Here is a 20,034-nt window from a genome sequence, read left to right as displayed (position 1 = left end):
TTATGAGGACCTAAGTGCTGGCTCCTTTTTTGCAAATGGAAAAATGCCTATTTTCCCATCAAAAATGACTTCTTTTTCTGCATTGTACCAAGGTTTTGCAACTGCTCCTTGGAACATGAATTTTGGAATGAACTTGGCTGATTGCATTACTCTATGTGGACCTTTTTCTCCTTTTGCTAAATATGACCTATGTGTTTTTTTAGTCAGTGTAAACAATTTTTCATCAATATGTACTGTATTGTACATTGACTGGTACACTCTTTTTGTGCCTGGTGAATCTCCTACAATGCTGTTAAGTATGAATCTCAGCCTATCTAATCTGTTTGCTGGTGTAAGCTTTGGCTTTAATGCATTTGTGTGAGGTCTGACTTCCCCTCTCTCAATCAGTCTCTGGATTGTGCTTTTACCAACATTTAACATTACTGCCAAGTCCCTTTGGCATGATTTGTTCCCCATTGCCACTGCCCTTATGGCATCATTTGGAATTGTTATTCTCTTTCTTCCACAATTGTGGAAGCCTGTTGACATGTTGTACTGTAACTGTGCATCCCTTTGTTCCTTCCCCTTTTTCCATATTCTGAGAATAGTTCTTGAGCACAGATTGAAATGATTGGCTGCCTGTTGAATGGATCCATATTTCAGGTTTCCATTTGTTGACCTTGTTAATAGTCATATCAAAATGTCTAACTTGGCCCCACTACTGAGCCTCCTCCTTGTTGGCTGATGATGAGCTTCAGAGTTTTCTGGGTTGATTGGTGTTTGCTGATTGTTGATGTTGCTTGCTGTGTCTTGGTGATCTGATGTTGCTTGCTGATTGCTGTTGTTAGCTGCTGTCTCTATATGGTTGCTTGCTAGTTCAGATGCATCTGTTGCATCAGGGGAAGGAGTTTGGTTTAAGTCAAACCCAATGTTGTCATGGTTATTTTCTGAGTCAATCCCATCATCGTAGACAAAGTTGAGATCATACTGAAACATTTCAGCATCATTAGCAGCAACATCTTCATCCATGTCATCATTCAAATTGAAGTCTGAAGCCATTTGGAGTTGGAGGCAATGATGTGATTTGGGTGTCTTTGAATGTGTTTATTTTTTTTAAAAGTGCCAATTTTCTGTTCTTGAATTGTTCTCTGTAAAATTCCCTCTCAAATGATTTGAAAATTTGAGAAGGAGTGGTTTTTATAAGATTTTAGTTCTAACATTAGTCATGAATCCGTGTACTTTCATTCTATTGGATGATGTAATTTTTCAGCTAATTTGATTGGTTAAAAATCAATCACAATGCATTGCTTTTTTTTCATTGGCTGTGTAATAAAGACAAAAAAAAAACCCAAAGGTTTCTCTTTGTAATCCACCCCTTTTTAATGACAACAACTTTCTCTCTCTACCTTTTGTTTTGCAAATGATTGGGTTTTAGTTTCCAAGTACTTCATTTATTTCTCCTTAATTCCCGTGATTTTCACCCAAAAGTGACTATCATTCGGGGACGGAGGGAGTATAATTTAATTTTAAACAAATGCAATTATATTTTATTAAAACTGTAATTATATATCTCTTCTCATCACATGAGTTTTTTCCCTCTATGTCTTACAATCATTCCTCATGCAATTGAACTTTTTGACATGTTGAACTTTTTTTTTCCTTATTCATATATTAATTTTGAATGTAATTTTTTTTTTCTTAATTAATTCATCCTCTGTTTTTTGAATATTTGCTTCACTTTTCATTTCTGGCCGTTTTTAAATACTACACTTACTACATTTCCTTATTTAAAAAACTTTTATATATACTTCATTTCTCTCATCTAATAGATTCAACATAAACTATACTACGCATATATTTGACCCACAAACTTGAAAAAAAATCGGGTGTACAATAATTATTGTACATCCATTATAAAGATAACCTAAAGTGATTAAAAGTTACCCCTGAAACGAATAAAAGTTACCCCAATATGCGTTAAAGTAACCCAATTCAAATAAAAATTATCTACGCTTTATTAGCAAAGAATCACATTTTAAATGACTAAAAATCAATTATTAGTGATTGAATGTAATTAAATTACCTTTATAAAACTTTTCTTGTTGTTGATTTATATAAAATTTGTATTATGTTTAAAGTTACCCTAAAATTAACTAAAATTTACCCTTATACCGTACGATTTACATTAATATTAATGTAAACCGGATGTATACAAAAGTTTTTGTATTTGACCATACCGTATTGTCGGAATTACTTATTTATGAATTACTCGATGAATCGTGAGTATACCATCAATGTTTTGTTTTGAGGGGATAAATTAGCTTAGCACAACATGCAAGAGAATCCAACAGATGGCAAACTAAATAAGGTGAAACAAAACAATTAAGGGGACCACACCACAACACGATGTCATTTTCCCGCGCCTTGTTTGGTTCGAATCAATGTGCAAAACAACCGCCTTAATTTAATTCCTTTCCGTAACTCAATCACCCAAAGAAGCCCCACCTCACCCCACCCCACCCCACCCCACCGGTTCGGACTTTAACACACCGGTCTGGTCAAACCGAACAATTAAACCGATGCCCGAAACAGGCAAATGGGGCAGCTTGGGCAGTTAGACTTATCCAGAAAGTGGGAAATTAAGGACTTGTTTGGCTCTTGCTAGCCACGAAATGCTGCAAGGGAAAAGGCCTGATTTGGAGAATATGACAAATTGGGTTGATTGATAATTTGAGAATCACGAAGGTTGAGCTTTTGTGGATAGACTTGTATTCATCAATTGTTTGTTTCATTGTGTATGGTGGTATCATTTTCTTGTATATGACGTTATTGTGAGGGGACCTGAAGGATAAGCTGTTTTTGTGCTGTGATCCTCGCAAATCCCAATGTATTTGCAATCTCATTACTCCGAGTTTTTTTTTTAAATGACTCGTTTTGACTTTTGACAATATTTATACACGGAATTCTCTGAATTTTGTGTGATCTGACTAGAAGTCTGTTCCGATTTACTGAACTGAATTAATTGGAGCTTAAGTGAGATGAGTAGGACGTAGTGAATAGATTTGAAATGAATTGTTTATGAGAGAAGAATATTAGGAACTGAAATAATTGAAGTTGAATTAAACTGAAATTAAGTTGAAAAAAACATGTCCTAATATTTTGATCTTTTCATCAACTAGCTAGACAAGCATGAACTATATCAAAAGTAAATAATGGTTCAAAATTTTAAATATCTTTTTAAATTTAATTAGTGTAGTCTAAATGACAAGGTAAGTAAAGTATAGATAATCAATTAAGATAACTTTAGACATTTTAAGTTTAGGAATAAAGCAAACAATAGGTAAAATCAATGTGAAAAAAGGGTTGTTAAAGAATAGTCTCAATACACAATGACAACAATTATTATTCATCCATCTAGATTTAATACATTGTCTATCTGTCTTTGAGCTTATTGTTAATGTACAAAATATAATTATAAATTGTTAATTTATTATAAGGGAGTGTTGTATATATAAATAAGGTAAAAATGTCTAAAATTTATTTCTATAATAAAACGAAACAATGATTTACTATAAATTATAAAATTTTACCATTTTAGGTTTAACATGTACATTTGATGTTTATACATTGCCAATTATATCATTCATTAGCTCAACTAAAATCTCCTTAAGAAAATAAAATCTTCATAGTTTTAGCAAGTTAGCAACCCTTTCCTAATTTTAATCCAACATTATGTTTTAGACAAAAAGCGAAAAAGACTATTTTTCAAATCTAATTTTTGGATGTGTTCATCATAAATAGAACGAGCAACTTTATAAATTTTCCAAATAGAAATATAAAATAATTACGGTATAAATAAAATTACAATGGCATCATTGTTACGACACGACACTAAAAACTTTTTCTGGTAAATTAATTTGACATCAAAGTTACACCAAATTCACCATATCTAAATTCCCTATTATTATTGCGTTTCAACTGCACTACATATAATTAATTATTAATCCACTCTATTTTAAAAATAAAAATTAATTTAAAAATAGAATCCCAAAAAATCAGGACCCTAGAATATCGATTTGATTCCCTCCGAATCACATACGTGGCACCCATCTAAACTCCCACTTCTCAAGCTTCATTTTCAAGCCACTTTCGTCGGCGCTCACTTCAATAAATATTCCCACTCGCAACAATTCCCATCCATCAGATCTCACCAACATCAACGGCTGATAATCAACCGTTAACTCAAAAGTATACAGACGCGTGTAGATAAAAAACCTAACCCTAAACCTGTTCTGGTTTCTTCAACCAACGGCCAGGATTTTTATTTTATTTTAATATAAAAATCAATATATGAAATTACAATATTACCCTTTTAAGTTCAGGTTTTTTACAAGTCACCCATCTTCTTCCTTCTTCTATTAATACGCTCTCAGCGACACCTCTAGGTTTGGAGAACTGAAATCCGAAATCCCCTTTTTTGGAAAAAAAAAAAAGATTTCCTTTCTCCTCTTTCTTCTTCCTTAAGCCATTGAAAAAACTCAGTTTCTCTCTCCTCTATATCAACAATGGCGGCTACTACGTCGCGCCATCAACGCTCTCACTCACCTTCTGGAAAATTCTGTGCATCCTCCATTTCCTCATCTTCTTCCTTTGCTTCATCTTCTCCAACTTTCTCATCGCAATCCGAAAATCTCTTCCACCGATCATCCTCCCCTACACGAGTCAGCATCTACGGCTCCTCTCCTCAAACGACGTCGTCATCGGTCCGATTCTCAATCGATAACCGACCGACGTCGCCGAACAGATCCTTCGCCGCCGTTAACCGGAATCGGAATCCGTTTCCGGCGACAACAGGGAAGAAGAAAACATGTTTATGTTCTCCGACAACACATCCAGGCTCATTCCGGTGTAGCTACCACAAGAATCTGGAAGCGAAGAAGCAGAATACGGTGTCGTATCAGCCGAACCGGTTGAACATGCGGCGATCCGCGATGACGAACTCGTTGGTGAGAATCGGTACAGTGGAAGGCGGTGAGTGGGTGAAACGCGCTCTTGCGACGTTGATCCGTCCTTGCGCGCACCAGCAAAGACGGCGATCCGATTTCCAACCGCGACCGAGTCGACTCAGTGCGATGTCGAAGGCGGAAGATGGTTGAATTTGTTTGTTGTTGTTGTATGTACAGGAGCGGTGGAAGCGGCGCCCGAGTTGACTCACTGAGTCGTGGATCGGTGCATCCGCGTTGACTCAGTGACTGAGTTGATGCTGAGTTGTTTCGCCGAGTTTTTGTTTTTGATTTTCCCTTTTTTTTTTGTGTGTATAGAAATCCTCCCAAGATCCGAATATTTTTACAGGACGTAGTGGTTGTTATGCATTTACTAAAATTAAATTACTAGATCTCTTGAAAGTCTTGAGTCAAGTCATAGTACCTGTTTATTTTTATCAAATGAATGGTGAATTTGAATTTACTAGTAGTTAATTAAATTTGTTTTTTAAATTGATAATTTAAATCACCAATTTCACAAGAATTGATAAATTAAATCACAAGAGTGTGTGTGTTAAATCTGATGATTAATCCATACAAGAATTCCATTTATTTTTCCAACTTTTTTTTTTTTTTCCTTTTCCAATTCAAATCCTGTTATTATAAATATCAAAACCCGTATTTTATTTTATTTTTATATATTTTGTATTGTATTTTGTATTTGTTTTTTCAATAATGTGTTTGAAGTATGTGTATTAGGTGTTTTATTTTATTTATATTTTATGTGTTTGTTTTTTTTTAAATTTGTTTATGTATATTTTTGGGATGATAAATCTGATATGAGTTTGTTTTCTTCTCTGCAGATTTGCTAGGAGCGGAAAATTTGGGAGACTGTAAAATCCAGATTGATTAAATTTTAAATCTGGGACGAGACTATTGGATTTTTAAATTTTTGTACAGGACCCTAGAACACCTGACAGGCTAACTAAAGTATCCTGACAAAATTAAAGTTTTTAAAATTTAATTAAAAAATTAAAATAAGGTTACTTTACTAATTTAGGTATCTTTAATTCTTACTCGTAATATCTAAAAGATGCCAATTTAAGGGGAATATGCCATTTGTGGAAGATTTAACAAAAATTAGCATTAAGGCATTTTTTTTTTGAAGAAAATTAAGGCATTTTAAAAACTTGTTAATACCCGTAAAGACAAATATCATTCACTCCGTAGTAAAAAAATTGTATTTAAGGGCTATTTACATTTATTGAATTAAACTGATTGAAATTGAAATGAACTGAACTGAAATACCCTTATCCTTATAAATTTGCTTGAAAAAGTTAAAATCATTACTCCCTTGTTTCAAAAGGATACTTCTGTTTAGAATCTTTGACTTTTTGAAAATAAGTGAGAATTTTCTAAATTTCTCTCAATTTATAAGAATAAATAGAGTCACGTGGCCACGTGGGATCTAGTTTGATTCGTTTTGATGAGTACATTATTAATACCTAACTTTTATATTTTTTTTGCTAATGTGATACTAAGGATATTTGCAGTCAAAGATTGGTAAAAATTTACATCGATTTACATAAACAGGAACATCATTATGAAATGGAGGGAGTAAATAAATTGTTTTAAAATTGATTAGAAATGAGGTGAAAGGAATTTTATTTTATTATTATTATTTTTTTAAACAAGTGAAAAGCTTTTTTCATACTCCCTTGGTTACATTTTAATTTTTATTACAAGAAAAGAGGAATTGTAAGTATATTTATACCTTAAAAATATAAAAAATATCATAGTGACTATTGGGATCTTTCTAAAAAAAAAATATTTCTAATAATCGAGCTTATTTTAATCCTTTCTGAATTTATTTCATTGTATAATGATATATGTAATACTCATTCCGTTCCATAATGTTAGTCTCATATACTATTTTAGGTGTTTTAAAAAGATCTACCCATATTAAATATATTTCATTTATAACTTGATTTTTTTACAAAAATTAATTGATTATAGATTGATGACATGACTCTTAATGAGGACATTTTTACCTTTAATTATGCAACTGTGACTTGTAGTTTCCTAATGAAAAAATCAAAAAAGTTAAATAGGGTAAACTAATTATGAATTATGTTGTACTTAATGTTAGATTCCAAATATATTTGTTTTCTTATTTTATGTGATTGATTCCATATGATACTAACATTATGAAATGGAGGGAGTATTAAATATAATTTCTAAAATGGAATTAAGTTGGAAATTTATGACAAAATCACTAACAGATCGATGTATTTAATGTTAATTTATTCTCAATATTTCCTTTTTTAGCTTCATATACTGATATACATAGTCATAAAGGTTATATTTATCATTTTCCTTTTTTTTTTTAAATGACTTTATACTTTATGACTTTTTCTATGCTTTGTGCTCTATGTTTGTACTGGACGAACTTGCTCGGATGCTTTGACTTGAACATGAAATAGAACGATTGAAGTATTGAACGAATTGATTTGGTCATGAATCAACTATTGTCAAATTGAGCCTACCTTTACAAAAATCACCTCACAAATAGAACCAACATGACCTATATAGGACCTCTCCTTGTTTAGAAATGGGCAAAAATGAATGATGTGCCAAAAATGCAAAACAAAAGCAATACTCTGTAATAATTAGTTACATATGGTTAATTTTTTTTTTTATTGAATAGCCATACATGAGATTAAAGCTTCCTACATCCCTTTCTGATTGATCCATTTGCCCAATTTCTTAATCCAAAATGATGAACTTATTTGCATTAAATAATCTTCAATTTGCAACAATATTTGTGCAAAGTAATATTTTTCTATTTTTTTTTCCGCAAATGCCATGTGAATTTAACTTTTTAATGTACTTTTACTATTTTTTCTCTCCTCTTGTTAATTCTCATGAAATTTGCTCAAATGAGTTATTAAAAAAGGGACAGATAGAGTAATGGGGAGTACTCCATAAATTTGCTCAAATGAGTTATTAAAAAAGGGACAGATAGAGTAATAGGGAGTACTCCATATGTAATGAACTAATGATGCAGTTGCAACCTCCAAGAATTAAAAGGGTAAAAAACAAAAGGCAAGAGGTTAGGGTGGTTGTTTACAAAGATGGTCCAAATAAGGAGTGCACCTCCCCATGTTTGATGGGCAGGAGGCAACCAAAATTGCAAACATCATTTAGCCTACCTAGCTATCTTCTCTTCTCTAGTTCTCTTTCCCTTTTTCTATTTACTCATTTAATTTTAAATTAATTAATTAGCATTATTTGTATTGCTAAATCTGAACAGCTGGCCACTGACAATTCTGAGTTAATATTGTGGTTTCTATAAATCAACCATTGTTTATCATTGGAGTCTGATAACTAAATCAGGCAGTTGATACTTTATTACTCTGACTCCAATAGCTGTAGCTCACATACGGAGTAGCATAATTCTCATTTTACTCCCTAGTATCAAACTATCAACTACTCCACCGGGATTTTTTTTTTTTTCAAAATTTAACTATTCATTAACTTAGGATGGTCCTATTTTAAAGGGTAATTTTCAAAACGATTTCTAACATATTTTTAGCTGGTTTGACCAATTAATAGTATCACATACTCACATACATGTTTTTGATAAGCATATTACAAAAAAATTAATCTTCTATCACTCTAAACAATTACCTTCCCTTATGCAACGTTCTCATCACCTTAAAACAAATAGAGTAATATTCAATAAAACAAACCACAAAAAATTCTACACCGTGACAATTTTAACTATGGTTGAAATAAGTTAGGGATTGTTTTAAGGATGCCCTCTAAGTTAGAACCGTCACGAGTTAATTAATAATTACACCTTTTAACAAAGAATGTCTATAGTAACTAATGAAAAAAAAAAGAGAGTAGTTCATTTAAGGGTCTGTTCTGATTTACTAAGATGAGTTGAACTGAACCGAACTAATTTGAGCTAAACTCAACTGAACTGAAATGAATAGAGCTGAAATAAATTGTTTATGAGAGAAGAAAATTAGGAAGTGAACTGAACTGAAATTAAGCTAAGAGAACATGCCCTAATTACGTATTGAACATTAATTGTGAAAAGATAATTATAGGTGTGTAAAATTATGTAGGTTAATCATTAGCCATCTATTTCGATTAATCATTAAATATAGGTCGCACAGTAACTAGTGACTAGCTAGTATGGTTTAGTTCAATTTCAGTTTAAATTGCTTTTGTGAATTATGAACGATTTATGGCACATAAAGCAGTTACTACTGCATGATATAAGAAATGTCTCTCGAAACATGACTCCATTAGCTTCCTTGAAGGTGCAAAAGCCTAATTTCATTATGATCCTCTTATCATGTACAATATTCATGTGAGTGCAATTCTTACATTAAATCCCGTTAATTACAATAAATTAGTTGTTGATCTTGTTAAAGGAAATGTCAAATTGATCTCCAAAATCATTATACACCGAGATTTTCTACTTGTACAAGATGTTTGTGATTGTTTATTTGTTTATAAACACAATGCTTGAGTATTAATTAACATGTTACTTCGCATTTGATACGCCCAACATTTGCATCATGCACAGTAAATCTTTAGTCTTTTTTTTATTCATTGATAGAACCTCACAAATTTTCTAGTTCCATGAGAAAAGAATATGTTTCTTTCAAAATTTCAGCTTTTAAGCAAAAATGCTTAAAGTTGTAGGTCATTGGGCACACCAACTCAAAATTGCGCCTGATATCACGGACATTCACATTATATTCAATGTTGAGTTGGTCCAGAGTATGTCTCTTTTACTATTGCATGTGAATATGTGATTATGGTACTCACTGGTTTTTCTTCACCATGCAGCGTTGTCTCTCTTTTTTATGCTTCGTCTCCTTTTTTTTTTTTTTTTTTTTTTCTCTCCCTAATTTACTTTAATGATTTAGGATCTGTTCTCATTGACTGAACTCAGTTGAACTGAACTGAATTGAACTAAATTGAATTGAACTGAGCTGAACTGAACTGAACTAAAATGAGCTTTGAACTGAACCGAGTATTTTATAAGAGAAGGAAATTAGGAGCTGAACTGAACTGAGCCATTCATAAGTTGTTAGAAGACCAACTTTAATGTCACTCAATTTTAGGTAAGTTATGTGGACTTGTGGAGTAATCAAAGGACCTGAAGACTAACTTGGACTTGATTATGTCAAATGCATTCAGCAAAGCTAATTAAATCAATTAAAAGTCAAATGCATTCAAACAAAGCACTTTAACCCCTACATGGTGATAAAGGAAAGTACGGAGTATTTTTCATAGAGCTCTTACCAACTACCCCCTGGTTCAACTCTTTAACTCAAAGAAAATTCCTCAAAAGATGTCTATTTCATTTCTTTATTTACAAGAAGTAATCAAATGTGGTATTGGAAGAATATCCAATACATTTCATCGAGGAGGGAAACAAGTTTTTTGGTTGATCTTAATAAAATAAATTAAAAACCGTTATAATGTTCCACACAAAACCCTTTACTTAAAAAAAACTAAAACGTACTTACATAATTACATTATTCCTAATGAATTAGTAATACTCTATTAGAACAGCTTTATTGGACCTAGGGAGCACAGTTTAAAATGTACATACTCCGTATATTATTCTCGCATGCTATATAAAAACATAGGAAGTGGATTAACCTCTTTTTTCTTGCATAATTATTACTTGACATAATGCCAAATGAATATTATGTACTATAATAATAAATTGCATACTTTATTATTTTATATTCAAATCTCCTGGGAGCGCCTTTTTTTTTTTTTAACCCTATATATAAATAACCGTTAGTTTGGAATTGGATATGATATAGACAGTTGATATTTGATAAACCAGCTAATATGGACAGTCTTGAATAATATACAGTGAAAGCCAACATCTTTTGCTGCTTTTATTATCACTACATATACCACACAAACACAAAACATCCAGTTGGAAGTGGGGGCAATTCACTTAAACCATCAAACGATCATGTTGTCCAATTCATCACCCTCCCTTATCCACATCCTCCTCATCGTTGTCGGTACCGCCTTTTTAATCTATCCGGCCACCGCTACCGACCACATTGTTGGTGCCAATAAGGGTTGGAACCCTGGAATCAACTACACTGATTGGGCTAACAACCAAACTTTTTATGTTGGTGATTACATATGTATGTACTTCATTTCTCCTTTATTTTGTTATACCAAGCTTATTAATTATTTTGTACGTACGTAACAAAAAAATTAGTATTACTAACTTTTAAGGCCCTGTTCTTTTAAGCTGTTGTGGTCTGGTCTGTTCTACTCTGTTTAGAAGCTCAAAAGAACAGGGCCTAATATTTTTTACATTTCTGAATGATCTTAACACTTTCCAATTTGGGTTGTATCGTATTAGGCAAATATCAATATATCATGGACTATGTGCATTTATATTAAATTGGTTAGTTATTGGTACATAAGAACTAAAATTGTGTGATTTTGCAGCTTTTAGGTAAAAGAAATCTCAAAAGAACAGGGCCTAATACTTTTTACATTTATGAATGATCTTAACACTTTCCATTTTGGGCTGTATCGTATTAGGCAAATATCATGGACTATGTGCATTTATATTAAATTGGTTAGTAATTGATACATAAGAACTAAAATTGTGTGATTTTGCAGCTTTTAGGTACAAGAAATTTGAATACAATGTGTTTGAAGTGAACAAGACAGGGTATGACAATTGTACAATTGAAGGAGCAACAGGAAATTGGAGCAATGGGAAGGACTTTGTGCATTTGAATAAGAAAGGAAGATACTACTTCATTTGTGGTACTGGTGGTTGTACTAGTGGAATGAAGGTTTCTATTGTTGTTCATTCTCTTCCTCCGGCGCCTTCGGCTTCTATTGCTGCCACCAAACACTCCTCTGAATCTACTAAACACGCCTCGGCTGCTTCGGAAGTAGTTACTTCGGGGCGGTTGTTGGTGGTGGTTTTAAGGGCGTTGTTAGTAGGTTTAGTGTCTTCAGTATTGACGTGGTGACAACGGTCTTGTGAGAAGAGGTGCTAAATTCATGTGTATCTTTTATTTATTCGAAAAAAATGTTTTGACGGGATAACCCATTAAAATTGTTTTGTTTTTGTAAGGGCTAAAGCGTTTAAATTAAATGTGGTTTTGTTTAAATTAATTCATGTGTAATGAAGAAAAGTGTGTTAATTTCATATTTGTGTACGTGTATCTTTCAGCTGCAAAATTTATAATAACAATACAAAAAAAATGGGGTGAGAGAGGCTCGAACTCTCGACCCTACGCGCTAGCCAACTGCGCCACCACCCCATATTAGTTGAACATTCAATATATATATATAAATAAAAGTAATAAAAAGTGAATGAGAAAAACAAAATAATAAATGGGGTGAGAGAGGCTCGAACTCTCGACCTCAGGATCACTCAACTCTAGCTATGAGACCTACGCGCTAGCCAACTGCGCCACCACCCCTTTTTGATAATTATTGTCGGGTACGTAGTACTACTTTTGTTTTATATTGACACGGTTAAACTTAATAGGGTAATAAACGTTGTGATAATACTCCTAGTCATTCTTGTTTTTCTCATTTGAAATCTTAACAATATTCACAGGTTAATTGAATATTCTAATATGATTAATAAAATGTTATTTATGTACAATTATCGTAACAAAATGGAGTATGGCTAATGAAACAACAAAACACATGATAGAGAGCACCAAAAGGGTATGGAATCCAATAAGTGCTCAAAGTGTCCATATTATTAAAGGTGTTTGTTCCAAAATTTCACTCTTTAGAAGTCCTGTACTTAACCTTAGTGTAACATTTTCGTAAGAAAACAATTATATATCTTGTAATTGAATTGTAATCAACAATAAATGTTTAGCATTATGAATTCATTAAGATAGTTTTGAGAGAACCAGTAGAACAATATGAAAGCATATACAATTCAAGCATAACGCTTATAGTCTCATTCAATCTACAAGGAGAACAAACAGTTTATCACTTGAACAAGTGAGCCAAATCTGGGTCGTCTAAATCCAAGTCTAGCCATCCATTCAAGTGCATGAACTCAATGTAATGATCTGGTGGCTTCAGGCTCTGGCAGTTCTTCACGGTGTAACCCTCAACCCTCTGAATATCACGAGCAAGCCATCGGGCAAAACCAGGGTCGACAGGAAGGGGAAACTTCAAAAGAAGTTCATCCTTCTCTTGCTTCGCAGGTTTGTTACCCATGAGCGCTGCACAATTTCAGAATGAGAATCAGGTCGAACTGGCTAATCATAACTAAAATAATACTTTGTACATCAGCAGAATGAAAAAGCAGCTATTAGGTTGGGAAAGGGATATAGCTTGCAGAGTACTCCAACAAATAAGATGATTGGAGGGAAGGAAAAGAGATAATTACAATAATTCGACAAAACAAAGGGGAAGCTTAAAATCTGCTCAAGTCCTAAATCTATTATGAATATCAGCACTCTTATTTGTCCCTATCACAATCAATTTTGTAATCTTTCAGATGAAGAACTTGCAAACACCAAGACGGCGAAACAGTGAATACAAGCAAGACAGAGCACTCAGTCTGCAGTCTTCACGGTAACAAGTAATACACTTGACTTCATTGTCTTACCACTCATCTTTAAACGAGAGGGAATTTCAGGAAAGATTAATGTGTGAGCTCATGTAATCCTACAGCTCTGTATCAGTTTAAACTTTAAACACCCACATTCACACGGAATCACACCCCTCAGTACCAGCTTCAAAATGACAGTTCATAGAGCTGTTACCAAACACAACTGGTACCATTACTTGTTCTGCTTAAGTTCAATAACCTAACCAAGTAACCAAAGCTCAGGCTGCCATGAATATGCTTCAAGAAAACTTCATTTTAGTAGATATCTCTTGCAATCTGATGCGACTTGAGATACATGCAGTGCTGAAGTACTTTTTAACATGTTTCTGGTAGAGCTATGAATCCTTACCTTTCCATGCTTGATACTGAATTAGACTATCTACGGCAGAAGGTTTTTTGTTACAAGCTTTCGGAGACTTGAGCAGTAACACCATACTAGTCAGAAAATAAAAATCGACAAAGCTATCCTAAATATAGTAGCCTTCAGCTAATACAAACTCCTTTACCACAAACAGAGATTCTTTTTGTTTATCTGTTGCTCATTTCCTGCAAATAATCCAAAAAGGTTTCCTTCCCACATTGCACCAAGGAAAACAGCTAGAAAATCCAAAATCCCACCCTCACCCCAATCCATGCTATTACAACCATTCTAGCCATAAATTATTTGGTAAACACTTTACACCTGGTATGGCAAATTGCCGATTGCTATAAAACATAAATGCAGGCATGGAGGGAATTTCAAAACAAAACTAGTCATATTAATTCCTTCTGGATATGTAATCAAGTTTAAAAGTGCACCAACAAAACTTTTCAAGTCAAGTTTAAAATTATATACACAAACCAAATAGAGACTATAAAAAGTATTTCATAGAGTCCTAGCAACCTCACCCAAAACAGCCTTTATTAGATAGCCAAACTTCAAATTTGACAAAACCACAATAGATATCAATACACCGTCTTGGGTATGAATTTCTATTAATGTTTATACTATTCTGTAAGCAAACAATGAAGAAAATGCTACACACTCTAATAGTAATTGTCTTGATCTTGCAGCTTTCTATAACAATGATCCCTCACAGTCACAGATTCAATTCTTGTCTCTGGTAGCAGCTTCAGTGTCCCGAATGCGAGGTACCACAATTGGTGCTCCTCGAACTTTATCAAGAGCAAAGCTTATCCTCATTGGACGACCTAACAGCTCCTTACCATCCATAGCATCTTTTGCAGTTATGGCATAATCATCCTTGGCAAAGTAAACAAATCCAAACCCTCTAGACCTTCCTGTATCCTTATCATACATTATCCTCACTTCTGTAACCTCCCCAAAATTGGAAAAAGCATCCATCAAAGACCTCTCATCAACCGACCACGACAACCCAGCAACAAATAACTTATTATTGTAGGATGGAGCTGAAACGGACGAAGACAACAAACGATACAATCTAAAATTCGATGTGGGGTTGTAAAAGGCGGCCGATGTTCTTCTTGCAAACATCTTTAGATAGTTCATTGTTCACACAGGCCTTTTTCCTGTTCAATTAGTTTAGACAACACTGAGAAGAAATTCACACTTTTTTTAGGGTCATCTCACTAAATAACTAACTTTCCTGTCATCCTTCTTCCTACCCACCTTCAAATTTCCACTCAATCACCATAATTATCAGATTCATCTCAAAATATGCAACCCCATCTAATTAATTTTGCTAATTAGTCATGCCCATATCATATATTTGTAACTATGAGAAGTTGTACCATTCAATAGGGAAACTAACCAAGAAATAATCACATTAAAGAACCAAATTTTAAATTCAATATACAAAATTACTACAATTAAAATATCAGGGTATAAACTAGACGAAGAAAAGTAGAATTAATAGATTCATCATCCAAAACTTAGGTTACCAATTAGCAATATCGAATTAACCACTAAAGGAGGATGAATTAGGGAAAATACAAGAATATAAGAAAGAAGAAGTTTAATAGAATACCTGAGAAATGAACGGCAGCCCAGAAGATGAACACTGCAGAGATGAAAAAAAAAAAAAAAACTGAGATAAGAGGAGACTAAAATGGAAGACTGAAGAACAACATAGGTACAGTACTAATCGGCTGTAAAATTCCAATAATACCCCTACATAAAGCCATTAATGGCCAAGTTTTAAGGGCATTTCTTGAATTTTACATAAATTCAATAATCAAAATTCCCAATTCATCAATTAGGGTTCTTAAATCTTCTTACTCACTCTTGAACAGCAAATCAATTTCCCACCTTTCTTTTTTAATTTACTGCTCTCAAAGTAATTAATCTTTATTCCAAATTGGAAATTATACCGGATCAAATGAATAAGGGTAAAATGTACAACATAATTGAAGAAAATGTTGGGAAATATGTTATCAAGGGTGATGCTACTTGTAATGAAATATGTTGGGAAATATGTAATGTGGTAGATGTGTTTAAGTTGTGGAATAAGGTTTTTTTGCATCTCTCTTTGGTACTGATTTAAACGGTGATGAATATGTTGAGTCTGTTACGAATAGAATTAATTCGATTGCAAGAGGGATAATTTTTTATGTTAGGAGTTGTGCTTATGCTGCTAATTTGTGTGCTCAACGAGGTATGGAGAAATTAGGGTGTTTGATAAACCCGATTAGAGAGTTAGTTAGGTGGACTAGGACATTTCGAGGTTACAAGAAAGTTTTTAAAACTTCTTGTAAGGTGGTTGGGTTAAAACCGAGATATTTCCCTCTGGATTGGTCAAGGAGTTGGAATTCGACGTATGAAATGTTATGTCTAATTTTTCCGTACAGGAGATATTAAGTAACAATTATAGAGATAATGTCGACCAAAGTTTAGATTTGCAATAGGATGTAATTAACTCTATATTTCAGTTGTTTAAGACGTTTAATGATGCTATTCAGGCCTTCTCATTGGTTTATGATGCTAATTGTCATCAAGTTATAATTTAATGTGTAGAAATTGTTCATGTATTTGAAATGTATGAGAATGATCCACTTTTGGGTTTGGTTGTTGGGATCATGAAGAACAAATGGTTGGAGTATATGTCTGATATACCTATAATATACTATATTGCTGCAATACTTGATCCTGGTATTAAGGTGGAGGGTTTATCAAATTTGTTAGACTATTATTACAAAACTTTAGGAGTGGAGTTACTTATTGGTGGAAGAGAAAGTTTTTGAGTGTAAAGACATTTTGAAGCGGCTTTATATTCATTATGCCTCCTTATACAAGTGAAAAAATGTAACTACACAAGTAACACAACCCAATTGTCAATCCCAAATGATGTCTTCAAAGGAAGATATGGAGATAGACCATTCGCTAAGATCAAAATTGTTTATGAAAATTTTGAAGAAGACAAGGGCTAGTTTTAGTAAAACAACACAATTAGATTAAACATGGGCAACGGGCCGTGCCGCCGCGGGCCGTGCCGTGGTGGGGGCCGTGCCGTGTCGGCTCCGCGGCGGGCCGTGCCGTGCCTAAAATTGGCACACCCCAGCCCACGGCACGGCACGGCCCATGTGCCTTGCGGGTCGTGCCGTGTCGGGCCGCGGGCCAAATCGTGCCACCCTTTTTATTTTTATTTATTTTTTAATAAATGAAAAAAAAAGAATTAAACGATATATATATATTTTTTAGTACAACTTAATATATGTGATTAATTTATGTTTATGTTAATGTTAATATAATTTGTTTACATTTTTTGAACAACTTTATTTTAATTTAGGTTATATAAATTATTTATCTAATTAATAATTATGTTTAAGTTTATATAAACAAATAAAAACAATTTTATTAATTTAGCAAAAAACAACAATGCATATAATAAAAAAAAATACGAGTGCGATAATCCGAAAACACAAAAAATTGAAGAATAACTTATTTTATTATATGACGGTAGTCGGTACGATAATTTAATAATACAAAATAATTAAATTATTTTATTATATGGCGGGCTCGTGCCGTGCCCGGCCGTGCCACGTGCCGGCCACCGTGCCGCGTGCCGTGCCAAAACTATTTTTTTTGTTCACGGCACGGCCCACGGCCCACAGGTGGGCCGCCGTGTCGTGCCGTGGCGGTGGTCGTGTCGTGCCGGGCCGTGCCGCCCGCGGGCGGCCCGTGCCCACCTTTATTAGATCAGATGATTATCTGTTTTTTTGGACAATTTATCTCTAAAGATGAGAACATCCTGGTGGAAGAAAAATGATGGGGTGTTTTCGATTTTGTCTAAAGTAGCAAAAGATATATTATGCATACCCACATCAATGGCTGCACTTGAGTCCACTTAGTACTTGTGAAGGTGAAAGGGTTCTTGATGAGCAGTGGTTGAAGTTTTAGCCAAGAGAACTTCAAGCTTGTATATATCTGCATACGGGCCGGGATTGGGACATGGCTGCAAACCGTGCACAATAGTTACAACTTCAACAAGTTTACAAAGATGATCCGTGGATGATGATGGACACACCGATTCAAAAACAAAGGGGACATGTATGCACAAAACTTGAATCATTCTATTTTCTTTCTCCTTGGAGAAGTAATCTGAAATTTGGGCTCAAATATGAAGGAGTCCTTGGTCCTGTCGACCCAAGAAAATGTATGCATATAGCATCTTAATATGTTCTATCTAGAACTAGAAGCTACATGAAAATGCTGTAATGATTTATTTAAGTAGCTATTTGTATTAACGGTTTATGTATGTTAAAAGTAGTTAATTATAAATTGATAGCTATTTAATTTGAGATTCTGGAGAATTCTAACTCAAACATGATTTAGGGAATATAGTGTGACAGCAATACGTGTTACATTATGAAACTTGTTTTGCATATGTAATTGCAAAAGTATTAGGTACTCATTCTAGTTAGTACACATCAAAGTGATGATAAGTGTTTGATCGAATTCACAATACTTAGGTAGGTAGTAAATGTTGAATTATCACATCAAAACCCAAATGTTGTTCATTTCAACTATATAGGTTAAAAAATTAATTAAAAAAAAAAACTTCACCAACTTAAAAATGGTTGCTTAGTACAAATACAAAATGATTATAAGACATTTCTAAATTAGTTCAATCAGGCTAAAAATTAGAAACAATTCAGAGTATAAACTTAAGGCATGTTCACATTTACTTAATTTCAGTCCATTTCAGCTCAATTCAGCTCCAATCAGTTCAGTTCAGTTCAGCTTCTAATTTCACTCTCTCATAAAATATTCATTTCAGCTCATTTCAACTCAGTTCAGTTCAACTTCAATAAGTTCAGTTCAGTTCAGTAAATATAAACACACCCTTAATTAACAAAAATATACTTTATTTTAAAAAAAAAAGCAAACAAAAATATACTTCAATACACAAAGTATTGAATTTCAACAAGTAAAAAAATCACACTCACAAGTCGAGTCAAAATTTTGGTGGAGAAAAACCTAAAAGTCTAACATACCCCTTCTTAACGTTCATCTTTATAGTGGAAACTCCTAACATTACCCCTTCTTAACGGCTACATTACAAGGGCATTTGCGGAATAAATAACATCCCATATAGCACTGTTAAAACGGTTTCACAGTTCGGGTTCGGTTCGGTTTGAAATCAGTTCGGTATTAAATCGGGTCAGTTTAAAATCGGTTTAAATGTCTCGCGGGTCGGTTTCAGTTCGGTTTAAATAGTTATCGGTTCGATTCGGTTTCGGTTTATTCTTGAGCGGTTTTAATTCGATTCGGGTTGTAAACGGTTCGGTTCAGTCGGGTTACGGTTTGTTAACGATTCGATGTAAACGGTTTTTATACCGGTTCAAACAGTTTCAGGTTGGAAACAATTTTCGAGTTAGAAACGGTTCGGTTCTTTTTCGGTTCATTTTTATTTTGGTCCGATTTGTTAACGGGTTCGCCTTTTATACGGTTTAACGTTATTCAGATCAGTTTCATTTCACGTTTACTAAATTATGGTTCGGAACGGTTTTTTATTTCAAAAAAGTCGGTTTTTAATTGGGTCGTTTGGATTCGGGCAGTTAAACGATTTTGGTTTGAAATTTCATAGTACTTGCTAACCTTTTGCTGGTTAACAAGTTTTATATCAAGCCGAGACTTCATCACTTCATATTTAGGCGTTAGGCATTATATTATATACAAATTCTCATCGGTTTTAAAAATACATGTCATGTTATTTTCAAGTTTAGTCATATTGATCTTACTAGTTTATTACGAAGTAACGTAGATTATAAAATTTAGTGTATCAATGAATTATTATTGTTTTACTATCACATTATTAGATGCTTCTTATTCAATCATCTAATTGATGTGTCATAATCATGATTTGACGAGTTATTGTGAGATTGAAATTACAGTTTGATTTATAGACGGTTCGGTTTGTAAGTGGTTCGGTTTATAAATGGTTC

At 33.5% G+C, this 20,034-nt stretch overlaps 5 protein-coding genes and 1 non-coding gene across 6 annotated transcripts; 2 read left to right on the top strand and 4 right to left on the bottom strand.

The window, feature by feature from the left end:
- Positions 1-1,038, bottom strand: LOC110704841. Its single transcript, XM_021882656.1, has 2 exons — positions 689-1,038; positions 1-577 (listed from the first exon to the last, which is right to left on the bottom strand). The coding sequence occupies exons 1-2, from the start codon at positions 1,036-1,038 to the stop codon at positions 1-3; spliced, it is 927 nt and encodes a 308-aa protein (XP_021738348.1).
- Positions 1,039-4,414: 3,376 nt separating this feature from the next.
- On the top strand, positions 4,415-5,454 carry LOC110704940 (putative protein TPRXL). The gene has a single exon (XM_021882749.1). The coding sequence runs from the start codon at positions 4,545-4,547 to the stop codon at positions 5,133-5,135; it is 591 nt and encodes a 196-aa protein (XP_021738441.1). The 5' UTR covers positions 4,415-4,544; the 3' UTR covers positions 5,136-5,454.
- Positions 5,455-10,820: 5,366 nt separating this feature from the next.
- Positions 10,821-12,192, top strand: LOC110704939 (lamin-like protein). Its single transcript, XM_021882748.1, has 2 exons — positions 10,821-11,161; positions 11,652-12,192. Exons 1-2 carry the CDS (start codon positions 10,981-10,983, stop codon positions 12,011-12,013), a joined length of 543 nt encoding a protein of 180 aa, XP_021738440.1. The 5' UTR covers positions 10,821-10,980; the 3' UTR covers positions 12,014-12,192.
- Positions 12,193-12,381: 189 nt separating this feature from the next.
- On the bottom strand, positions 12,382-12,469 carry TRNAM-CAU. The gene is given in 2 exon segments: positions 12,382-12,417; positions 12,432-12,469. It is a non-coding gene; the product is annotated as a tRNA-Met (tRNA).
- A 358-nt stretch (positions 12,470-12,827) lies between these two features.
- LOC110704938 lies at positions 12,828-13,235 on the bottom strand. The gene has a single exon (XM_021882747.1). It carries the CDS (start codon positions 13,230-13,232, stop codon positions 12,999-13,001), a length of 234 nt encoding a protein of 77 aa, XP_021738439.1. The 5' UTR covers positions 13,233-13,235; the 3' UTR covers positions 12,828-12,998.
- A 1,201-nt stretch (positions 13,236-14,436) lies between these two features.
- LOC110704937 (glycine-rich RNA-binding protein 4, mitochondrial-like) lies at positions 14,437-15,806 on the bottom strand. Its single transcript, XM_021882746.1, has 2 exons — positions 15,618-15,806; positions 14,437-15,159 (listed from the first exon to the last, which is right to left on the bottom strand). The coding sequence occupies exon 2, from the start codon at positions 15,137-15,139 to the stop codon at positions 14,717-14,719; it is 423 nt and encodes a 140-aa protein (XP_021738438.1). The 5' UTR covers positions 15,140-15,159; positions 15,618-15,806; the 3' UTR covers positions 14,437-14,716.
- Positions 15,807-20,034: the final 4,228 nt, after the last annotated feature.

This window comes from Chenopodium quinoa, unplaced genomic scaffold (assembly GCF_001683475.1).
Source record: "Chenopodium quinoa cultivar QQ74 unplaced genomic scaffold, ASM168347v1, whole genome shotgun sequence".
In the NCBI taxonomy this organism is placed as follows: Eukaryota; Viridiplantae; Streptophyta; class Magnoliopsida; order Caryophyllales; family Amaranthaceae; genus Chenopodium; species Chenopodium quinoa.
Note: the sequence above shows the minus strand (reverse complement) of the source record. Positions and strands in the feature narration are given on the sequence as shown.